At 45.7% G+C, this 11,845-nt stretch overlaps 1 protein-coding gene across 1 annotated transcript; it reads right to left on the minus strand.

Annotated features, from left to right (window-relative positions):
- Positions 1-8,522: 8,522 nt before the first annotated feature.
- LOC136521696 (FCS-Like Zinc finger 6-like) lies at positions 8,523-10,483 on the minus strand. The gene is made up of 2 exons (XM_066515450.1): positions 9,994-10,483; positions 8,523-9,081 (listed from the first exon to the last, which is right to left on the minus strand). The coding sequence occupies exons 1-2, from the start codon at positions 10,344-10,346 to the stop codon at positions 8,925-8,927; spliced, it is 510 nt and encodes a 169-aa protein (XP_066371547.1). The 5' UTR covers positions 10,347-10,483; the 3' UTR covers positions 8,523-8,924.
- Between the last annotated feature and the right edge of the window lie 1,362 nt (positions 10,484-11,845).

An 11,845-nucleotide genomic window follows, 5' to 3' on the forward strand; every position in this document is an offset into this window, starting at 1 on the left:
CAAGTTTTGTTCTGTAGACCCATTTATAGCCTACTGTTTTGACTCCTTTAGGAATTATTTCCAAATTCCAAACTTTGTTGACATTCATTGTTTTCATTTCATCTTCCATGGCTTCAAGCCACTTTGATGAATGATCACTTCTCATGGCTTCTTCAAATGAGGTGGGATCATCCTCCATTTGAAATTCCTCAGTGTTGTACACTTCATAATCAGCAGGAATAGCTGATTTTCTAACTCTTTGAGACCTTCTAGGGGCCTCCACATTTGGCACATCTTCTGTTTGAGTCTGTTGTTGCTCCCCCTCATGTGTGGCAATTGGTTCTATTGAATCCTGAAGAACATGTTCCTCATTTTCATTCATTGTTGCCACAGGTGAAATAACAACAGGTGCTGGCACCATAGTATCTAGCACTATCGGTGCAGCTATAGCAGGTAGTGAGAAAAATGGCTCATAAATCATTGGAGTGGACGCATACACCCGCTCCACTTCAAGGACAATTTCTCGAGCTACCATGCTCCCCCTCATCTTTTCATTCTCTAGGAAAACATCGTGTCTCGTTTCCACAAACTTTGTATGTCTCTCTGGACAGTGGAAAACGAAAACCTTTTGACTTTTCTATGTTGCCAATGAAATGGCACCTTATTGTTTTGGGATCTAACTTACCAATGTTTGGGTTAAATACTTTAGTCTCAGCAGGGCTCCCCCCACACACGCAAGTGGTTAAGTGAGGGTATTCTTTCTGTCCACAACTCATACAGTGTTTTGAGCACCGACTTTCTTAATACTCTATTGAGAATATGAATAGAGGTTTTAACGCCTCCATCCACAGGCTCAACGATAAGGTGGAGTAAATTATTATACTGCCCACCATATCCATCAGGGTACGATCGATTCTTTAGCTTCTTTATTCTGCTGAGGTTCGCCCGGTATTGAATACTGGGCTACTATACCATTCTTTTAGGGTATGCCGACCGTAGTACTCCACCACGGTCAGACCTGACTGTCTTTAATCTTTAATATCTTAAATTTATCCAATACATCTTTTCTTTCTTTGATTGGATAAATATAGTCATAATGGGAGTAATCATCTGTGAATGGATCATAACCATCCACACTCTTTACAGGAAACTGACCACAGATGTCTGTGTGAATAATCTATAAAATTCCTACGCTTCTTTACATACTTTTTCTTTTATGCATTCTCTGCATTGTTATAAATCTGAGAGCTCTAATGGAGGAAGAATATCATTCTTAGCTTGTCTTTCTATTCTCCCCCTCGAAATATGGCCTAAACGATAGTGCCATAATTTCGACAACGCATTGTGAGCTCTCTTATGCCACTATTTCCAGAGTAACACTCTGTTACCAGCTGCTTTATCAGCTGAGTAGCATGTCTTTGAAGTGTCAGTGAACTGACTCTTTATTCTATCGAGGTACTCGGTGACCGTGTCACACTTTGAGATTTAGCCTACAATTGCAGGTTCAATCATGTTCTTTATCACAGCCAAACTTTTTCTTGTTGGTAGTGATTCATTTTTTATGCCCAAGGAGTCATAGGATATCTTTTTGGGATTCAAAATCCCTCTCTTTAGTTGCCCAAATGGCATCATTCACTTTTGTCTCCCTCGCCGGTGCCACAAACTCAGTGGAACACGGTGAGGTGACTACCCAGTCCACCTCAAACAAGATGAAAAACCAGGTTAAAACTTTTCTTAACATAAAATAACACATCATTTGCATGCCTTGATTCCAACGTTGGTCAAAATCAAAACATACAATTATTCTTATACACTAATTCTACATCACCGTTGGGCAGAAATAGAATTAATGCATAAATCTTTAACTTTCATAAGTGTTCTTACACACTAATTCTACATCACCGTTAGGCAGAAGTAGAATTAATGCATAAATCATTAAAATTAACATCTGTTCTTATACACTAATTCTACATCACCGTTGGGCAGAAGTAGAATCAATGCATAAATCATTAAAATTACGATATTGTTATTAACAACGTTGGTCAGAAAATAACAACATCATAATCCATGACAAATCTCTTTTTCTCCAATTAAATACCACATTGGTTCAAAATAACTGGAGAATCAACAATTTCTTTAGCAGCGGAAAACTTTTCTTTTTCTCCAATTAAATACCACGTTGATACAAATTAACTGGAGAATAAACAATTTCTCTAGCTGTGGAAAAAACTTCTCCTTTTCTTGAATTTTACCCACAGGGAAAATTGCTTTTTATATTTTCTTTAATCCATTAATCAATTTCCAGGAAATAAACATTTACTGGAAAAACTTTCCTTTTCTCCAGTTAAATATCACGTCTGTTCAAAATTACTGGAGAATATACCTTTTCTTTAGCAGCGGAAAAACTTTACATCAATTTCTTGAATTTTACCCACAGGTAAAAAAATACTTTTTCTATTTTTCTTTTGAGCCAATTTATTCATTTTCCAGGAAATGAAACCTTTACTGGAAAATGAAAAACCAAAAAAAAATATGACTCAAATATTTCACTGTTCTTTCGGCCCGGCCGCCAAAACAGCCTGGCCCAACTCCTTTGACGCGATCACTGTGGCTCCCAGGCCACAACCTGGGCCTGGGCTGCCAAAGCTGCGTGCGGCTCGCGCCCGCCTGGGCTGAAAGCCGGCCCATGCTTCCATCGCCGTCAGATTTCATCCGACGGCCATCCGATCGATTCGGCCGAACAAAATGGCTAATCCGGCCGCTGTCCCGAACCCTAGAGGCCATTCGCCCCCTGCCCTTCTCTCTCTTTGCTCGCCGCTCTCTCCTCTCTCTACCTCAGCGCAGCAACTCGGCTCCCGAGCGAATGACCGAGAGCAAGACGGCGAGAGCGAGACGGTGGAGCAGCGAGCCACGGCGCCGTCGCCGGCCCCCTCGCCGGCGCGCGTGCTCCCCTGCGGGTGAGCACGCCACCGTCGAGCGGCCTGGCCGCGGCGCCCCCTTGACCGAGCCCGGCGAGCAACTGCCCCGCTCGGCACTTCTTCTCCCGCGCCGGCGAAAAGCCGGTTCGGGTGGGTTTCTTCTCCCTTCCCTTTCTCCTTCCCCTAGTTCTTTTTGATTTGGTTGGTCTTCTCTTGTCCGAACTGATGCGGGGAATAGGGTTAGGGTTAGGGGTTCGTATGCCGACCCCCGTTTCTCTTCTTCTTTCTGTTTTCCGAACCGGAGAGTTCATCCGAATCGAATCGAGATCTAGGGTTAGGGTTCGGTTTTCTTTTCATTTCATTTCTTTTCTTATTTGTACCGAATCCCTCTTTTCCCCTTCCTCGTCGCGAGTTAGGGTTAGGGTACTTTTGAACCTTCCGAATCGAATCGGGATCTAGGGTTAGGGTTCGGTGCCGAGGGCCCTTCCTCAAGGCCGAAACCTTTTCTTTCTTTTCATCCATTCTTTAACCCAGTTAGGGTTAGAGTTCAAGTGCCGAGGGCCCTTACTTTTCTTCTCAAATCCGAACTGGATTCTTTTCTTTTGCCGTGCGCCGTCGAACGGTGCGGCTCCTTTCCCCCACGCGCGGTGGCGGTGATAACCGGTAGACTGTGAGCCGGTCTTTCTTTCTTTTTGCTTTTACCCGGTTAGGGTTACGGAGTCCACTGTCTCTGGTACCATTGTTAGGATCGATGTGAGTACCTTTCTGTGTAACCCGTAGATCCGAGTAGGCTCCTAGCCCTTCAGTAGATGCACCGCAGCCAGTGTCGCGGTGTAGAAGAAGTCGTCCAGCGCCGGCGAGATGAAGTCCAGTGGCGTCGGCGGTGACCTTGCAGGCGATGGCAGTGGTGGTGGCGAGCACATCCCGTCGCTGGCAGCACGGTCTTTAGATCGGTTTAGGGTTTCTCTGTAGGTGGGTGTGGCGGCTCCAGTCAACCTCGTAGTCCGAGCCCTCGCCCCTAACTTTCCTTTTATGTGTGCTGTGCGACAGGGGCCCACCAACCGAATTAGGGTTGGGCTCCCTCGATCAGGGAGCAGAGATAGGGCCTAATAGACCGTTGAGTCTATTGGTGGAGATCAACTAACACTCTGTTGATGCACGAGACGAGAGGGAACCATCGTCCGATGTGTGGTGGGTGTCGTGCCATTGACCGGATCGATCAGGAGCAGGAGAGACGGTGCATGCAGTGCAGTCACACGTTTCGAGCCCGGATTGGCGTCTCCGGCCGGGCCCGTGGCGTGAAGGGGAATTTGTCCCTGCAATTCTATTGGGGGGTTTGGGGAGCATCAACGACGCAGCAAAGTGCACCAACTTGCAGGGCTGCAACGGCTTTGGTGTGCCCTCCATGGCTCCATTATATTGGTGACCTGCAAAGTGCACCAACTTAATTGCAGGGTTCCACGAAAAAATGCATTCAGGGGATAGTCACAACCATCGATCTCGTGTGTTATTCGTGCTGTAAAATGGCAAATCTAGCGGTAGTGGGTTTCATAAGAGCAACTGAAATAGGAGACGAGTGGCGTTTTATGTTTCCCTAGATTAACTTTTGCACGAGGAAAAGGATGTATAGATATTCTAAAACTAAAAGTGCTGTGGTTAGCAATTGCTCGGTGCAGACTAGCCTGGAACGCATAATGTTGACGTCTTCATAGTAGCCCATTTTCCATTTAGCATTACTAGCAGTGTTTTCTACTAGTCCCTCTAATTTCTAAAATTATTTTTAAGTTAGATTTTTTTAAGCCTAACCGAAAATCATTAGATTATTAGATATATCATAGAATATATTTTCATGATACGATCGTTCGCTGTCCTAAATATTTTTTTTATAAATTCGGTGTAATATAAAAAAAGTTTGATCTAAGACACCTCTAAAAATTGATTCATTTAGGAACTAGATAGTATAAGTGAAATGTCCGCTTTCGTTATTAGCCTAGCTTTTTTATTTCACCAAATCGCCGGTGAATGTAGCTCAATAGTTTTGATGTTTGCACTATACTCCGTTATAAATAGCTTTGCAGGTGATCCAGTCAATTATAGACGTCATTCTCAAATGAGATGTCCCATCATCGATCCGTGACGACATCTCCATTAGTGTAAAGGAATCATTATATATGCTTCTCAATATATCTTGCCTTGTTTAGATGCCATCCAAATTCTAAGTTTTTTCACTCTCTCTTCATCACATCAATTTTTAGCTGCTTGCATGGAGTATTAAATATAGGTAAAAAAATAACTAATTACACAGTTTAGTTGGAAATCACGAGATGAATCTTTTGAGCCTAGTTGGTCCACAATTGGACAATATTTGCCAAATAAAACGAAAGTGGTACTATTTATCGGGTTGAAATTTTTTCATAATCTAAACAAGGCCCTTGTGAGAGAAGATGGGACGAAAGAGAGAGCCCGTGAATGGTGCCCAAACTTAGGATTTACGAAAGGGGGTGTGCGAGCGAGACAAGATTTCGTAATAAGATCCCGATGCAACTCCATGCATCTGATAAGCTGAGCAATTGGGTTCTTTGTAGCGGAATATATGAGGGTTCGAGCCTTTGACCAAAGAGAGGTGCTCATAGTTTCACTAACTTTTTTTTTCTAGTGAATAGGTGGTAATGTCCTCCAAGATATTAGGGTCTGCTTGGTTTCTAGCCGTTGGTCGCCACGCGGCAACAATGGCGGCGCCAAAGGTTAGGCGCCACAGGTGTGGCATGATTTTGTGCTGAGGTAGTAGTGGCAGCCATATGGAGTATGCGTGCCTTTACACTAGCGTATCTGACATTGTTTTGGGAAAGAAAATGTAGGTGGTGCAATGCAATGAGTACGGGTACACCGGATCCCTGTACCATGTACGAGTCGTCAACTTGTTTGTGCCCTTTTATAGATAGGCTGTGGCCGGTCACTTCATCCCAGAGCAGAGAGATGCCACGGTGCAGACGCGCCTCGGCTCGCCTGTCTTGAGTCTAGACAGGCCATGTGATCCAGCTGCTGCTCGGCACGCGCCGCGCCACTGCACTGGCCCGTACCCGCGCCCGACCAAAAGCGACCGGGCGGCCGGCCGCTGCCGCTCACGGGTGCGCGGCGCAGCCCCGGACGGCCCGAGACGAGACACGAGGCAGAGGCAGTAGGCACGGCTCGCGCGCAGTCACCCGTTCCGTCCGTCCGGGGTTGGGCCGCGCGTCCACGTCCGTCGCGCTCGCGTCCACGTCCGTCGCGCTCGCGCCGGCCGTGGGTTGTCCGGTGTCCCCGCCTCGCCGAGAGCCGGCCGGCTGAACGTTCGGCTGGTCACGATCGGCTGGCTGGGCTAGTTGAACAGTAATTTTTTATAAAAAATTAGCTGTTACAGTGTTTTTCAACTGCTCCTATGTAAAATTAATGCCGGCCGAACAGCATTCCATCGCCCGGCCCACCGCGCCCGTTTCCTTTCCTTCCGCAGGCCGGGGGCGGGCGCGCGGCACGGAGGGAGCTGCGGGAGCACCAGGCACTGCCGCCGCATAGTGGGCAACAACGGCGCGGCAGCAGATTCCATTCTCGGTTCCCTTCCTTGATTCCTTCTCCGCACAGGCACAGCTCCTGATTCTGTTTCCTTTTGTTTTCCTCCTCTCAGACCTCTTTGGAACAAAGAAATTCAAAATAGAGGAATAGGAAATAACACAGAAATAAGATAGAATGAAAAGCGAAAAACTACAGGATTTCAAAACACGGAATTAGAAAGTTTAGACTATTTGGAACGCAGGAATTCGTAACGTAGAAATCATAAGATTTAGGCAAATATGAGTACCGACTACAACTCAGTTTTTTTCCTCCTCTTCTCACACGCGTTGCCCTGGGCTTCCGCAAAGAAAAACAAAACAACGGATCGGATTGGATTTTTTCTTTCCTGTGAAATTGCTTGTTGGCTACAGTATTTCATAGGAAAGGGTTTGAGCGAATCCTTTATTCCAAACGCTCGAATCAGTTTCCTTTCCTCCGTTTCTAATTTCTTCCATCTTCCTGTGAGACTCCTTCAATCTCCCTCAGACTTTTCTCCCTGGTCTATATCGCGGATTCTAATCCTCGGCGAATCAGACGGACGGACGGACCCGGGTGTTGCTTGCTCACTTGCTGTGAGTGTGAGGTTTCTTGAGGCGAAAGTGTTCACGTCCCTCTCCATAGTGAAAATGAAAACTGAAAAAGCTAAGGAAGAAAGTAAGGATGCGCAGGAGCTTACGACACTAGGAATAGATTCTAATCCTAATCCTGGCTCCATCACAAGCCGTGTGCGATGGGTGAAACCAGATTCATCATATGTTACACCTGGTTCCAGCCTTGTAGACTTCCTCCAGCTCTATTGTTTGCAAGACAATGATATTTTTTGGAAGAAAAAACAATTAATTAGTTCGCATGTTGTTGGCTTGTATCTGGGCAGTCCCAATGAAAAAAACTGATGCGGTTTCCATAGCATAAGAAATCATCTATAGAAACTACCTTCCACAGTGGAGGTGTATTTGTGTAATAATTATTTTCTCTTTCTCTCTCTCAACTCTATCTTCTTCCTCCAATGGAAGTGTGGCACGAGCCTCTAGAAATTGGTGGTTTCTATCCAATGGCGATTTCATTATCCAATGGCGATTTCATGGTTTCTTGGTGCATTGAGTTAAGAAAAGATCTGATTTCTTTATGTGGAAACCATTTCTAAAATTTTTATTCTCTTTCTTCTTTAATTACGTTACCATGTCAACATTTTGTCTACGTGGCAAAGCTATTTAGTAAGGATAGAAACCATCGTCAATACACCATTAGGACTACCCTCGTTCTTCTCCACTTGTCGCTTCTCCTTTGCTCTCGCCCAAAGATACAGCCAGGAGACGGTCTGAAATTACTAGATCGCCATGACATCTCTCAGGTATAGTCGCCACCGCCTTAGGATTATCCTGTCGATGGCCTTTTATTTCAAGAATAAGAGTTATAAGTTAAATTTGTTTTGTAAACTCCATAAGGATGTTGTGATGTATTCTGTAAGAACTTGATCTCATTTCTCTATTTAAAAGATGAAGTCAGATTTTTGTATCTATTATCTAAAAAAATCGCCTAAGGATTCAGATCTTGAACATTTGCGGAACTTGTTATTTGCCTTGCGAGTACTGCAGCCAGCCGAGCCACACAGATTTTAAGTCAAGTGTGTGTCAGTGAACCGAAACTGCAACGCTAGCAGCAGGGCTCTTGTCAATGTCAACTAGTACCGTCAGATTTAGCAGGCAAGATGGGGCACGGCACAAACCGAGAATAATGCAGGATTAATCGTTAATCTAGCTGTGAGATTCTCTCACAGGTTGCTTCATGCCCAGATCTTGATCTTGATCCAACAAGGAATGGCCTGGCCACCTAATTTAATTTGGCAGCACACGTGTGGCCTAGACAAGGTCAGTACAAACAAACTAAGCACGGCCCACATGTCACTGTCCGAATCCTATATTTGTTTAATGGAAAAGATCAATGGTTACTTAAGATTGTTCAACTTAGCTTCCCATGGGATTTGCCGAAGTGCTGGAATGAGACAAACTGCTCTTATAGGGTAGTAAATCTATTTTCAAGCTCAGTATTCCCTAAACAAAAACTTCCGCGAAAATATATTTAAAAAACTTGATTGAAGAGAGAAGGATTCGGCAACAACAATATGGAGAACTTATGTTCTTCCTTTAGAAAAAAAAAACAAAAACCGGTCCAGATCCTAACTGCTACTTTGCACCAGGATTTAACACAGCCCCTTGTGCTCAAGACACACCCCCACAGGCACAGATGCATTGCAAAACTTAAGCATGCCCCCAGTTGTAATCTCTACATCCTTCCCTTCCCACCAATATACACACAGTGGCTCCAGAAAATACAGGATATACGTAGGCTGATGATGGAAACTAATGCATTTGGGCCCTATATATATAACAGGCTTCCAAATTAATTTTTCTCCGTTATTACCCCCTCTGACGATCGATGCTAGGCGGCAGCAACGGTGCTGCTTTTGCCGGACTGATCTGAGCTGCCGCCGCCGCTGCCGCCGCCGCCAGCCGGAGTGGAGCACTTATTTTCCATGAGCTCGTCAAGGTTCATCTGCTGCTGTCTGCACTCCTGACTGCAGAAGGCCACCTCACCCCTGCGCAAACACAGAAAGTTTAATCCAAAATGATGGTTGGTTACACAAGAAGTTTTTGTCTGAGCTGGATGAGAGGCACTTGTATTTTGCTAACTAACTAACTAGCAGTTAATAACAATCTTTGTGCTGACAAAACAGGGGGCAGATCTTGAGTGTTGGACAGGAACTATGTTGGAGACCCATTCACATCCCATGAACACAACTAAACAACGCCACTTGCTCAGGAGCTGAACCACTCGGAAAGGGAAACAAAGCTTCTTTTTTTTTATTTCTACTATATATCTCAGCATAAAATGAATTCTCTTTCACGCATATAAAGATGAGGAAAGCAATGGACAAGAGATATTATTAATACAAAAGTGCATCTGTGATTCTCCAGCAACCCAAAGGGCAGCTGGCAATGGTTTTCTCCTCAATCAACTTGTTCGTTTCATTTTCGTTCTGTCCACTTCTCCCCGTTCAAACCGAGCATGAGTGAGTATAGAATCATCACATGCATCACCAAGCATTTGCAACAGCAAAGAAATAGAGAATCTAACGCGATGAACTCGCAGAATATTCCCCAGAGCCAGGGGGCAATGAAATGAGATCAAATTTTTTTATCTCGTTCTTTTTCAGAGAAACAGAGAGCAGAGAGCAGAGAGCCAGAGATATATTCATATATATACTATATATAGTTTCTCCATCTAAAACAAGGCAAAGGAAGCCAGATCATCCAAAAATATCTTTCGTCGAAGAAGCACCAAGATCAATAAGACCCCTATGCCAGGATCATCAGAAAGCAGTTGCGCTGCAGCAATCTTGGAGAGGGAAAGAACAAGCAGCAGACAGCAGGCTGAAAGATTCGACCAACAGCAGAAACATTGGCAGAGCCTATGCAAATCCGAGCAAGGAAAGCAGAGGCTTACGCACATGTAGATGAAGGTGTCACGGCCGGGGCCGAGGCGGCGCTTGCAGAGCCCGCAGGCCTTGAGGAAGGCTGCCGTCTCCATGGCGGGGAGGAAGTCCCCCGAGTGCCTCCTCATCATCTCGGCACCGCCCCACACGGTCCCCGCCCCCGCCACCACCGCATCTCCCCTCGCCGCCCGCGTCTGGGGCCTGCCTGGAATCTCCGGCGGTGGCGCGAGGTCCGACAGGCTCGTCGTCCGACGCATCGCGGACGAGGAGGACGACGACAACGTGGAGCCGCCGCCGCTGCTCCGCCCCGCGGACGACGGCGTGGAGGTGGAGCCGTTGTTGTTCCTGGGACGCTTCCGCGTAGACATGGTCACCTCGGACGGACGGATCTCCCGGTGGTAGCGACGGCGGCGCTTGGTCTCGTCGTCTTCTTTGGGAGCGGAGGGGGAGTTCTGGAGTGGAAAGGGGGCCAGTGGCGAGGCTCAGGCACTGGACTCTCAGGCAGCTCTGGAGTCTGGAGCTGGAGGGAGAGAGGAGCCGTGTGGGGTGGTTAAAAAAGGAGGGAGAGGGAGGGGAGGGAATCGGGGGATCTGCGCGGAATCTAATCAATGGATATCATCATCACTCACCAGCGAAGTGATGCTGATGAATTGAAGAAATATTAATTTTTATTATGTGGGTTTACAATTTAATGTTTTCTTTTTTCTATTTTATTAAGGGATTGTGGTCTGCATTCTTAGTTCCACCATGGAAGAGGTCGCAACAAGCATCATCGACAATGGATTTTCGTAGGAGATTTGCTTTGCACTGTATTCAACTCTGGGCCATCCCCGAGAAGTTTGGTTTTTATATCAGCAGGAGATGCGGGTAAATACCATCCACGGCTGGGAAGTCTATAATAAGGGTAGGGTTTAGTTCCACTTCATTTTACAAAATTTTTTAAGATTTCGCGTCACAACAAATCTTTGGATGTATGCATGAAGCATTAAATATAAATAAAAAATAAAATTAATTATATAGTTTAGACGAAATTCACGAGACGAATCTTTTAAGCCTAATTAGACTATGACTGGACATTAATTATCAAATACCAACGAAAGTGCTATAGTACCATTTTACCAAAAATTTTGCCAACTAAACCAGCCCAAAGATGGTGGGGTGGAGGTATGGCATGAATCTATGTGAAACAGTTTTTTCAGCTTTGTGGCATGTATAAAAAAAAAATGGAGGAGCGAAACAGTTTTTTCAGCTTTGTGGCATGTATACAAAAAAAAAAATGGAGGAGCGATTCACTGGATTCTTAAGAGAGGGTGGACTAAAATTTTGCGTTTGGTTGACCATGACGATTCTCCTCAAGAATCTACTCTTTGGTGCCCTGCCAAACACCCTCTTATATGTATGTTAATATGCATTTGAGATGGCGAGCAGCTGGATTATTTAAGTTTTCAGTCCAGAGCTTAGTTCGTTATTCTCTAATAAATCGGTTTTCACCTTGAAACTGACCGGATTTACAAAAAATAAAAATAAAAATGAAGTGACATCTCCATATTTCTCTACAAATGGGGTTTTGGAACGACTTGACTCGACGCCCCCGCGTCGCCCCGAGCAAGCGGCACAGGTGAAACCACCTCGCGCCACCGCCCCCTCCTTCAATCTACCTCGGCGCCGCCGGAGTGCTCCGCCGGGAGGCCCGCGCGGGCACAAGGAAGGTGGCAGTGGGGTTCTTTCCTTCCTTCCCCGTGCAGGCGCGGCACCCATGGGAGGACGTTGACCTTGGTGGCACCAGCAATGGCAGCCCTGGAGCAGCGGATCTAGGGTGATGGCGGCCAGATCCGGTGTCCCCAGTGCCAGATCCGTGCAGGGGCGA

The sequence above is a fragment of the Miscanthus floridulus genome, chromosome 18 (assembly GCF_019320115.1).
Source record: "Miscanthus floridulus cultivar M001 chromosome 18, ASM1932011v1, whole genome shotgun sequence".
NCBI classification, from domain to species: domain Eukaryota; kingdom Viridiplantae; phylum Streptophyta; class Magnoliopsida; order Poales; family Poaceae; genus Miscanthus; species Miscanthus floridulus.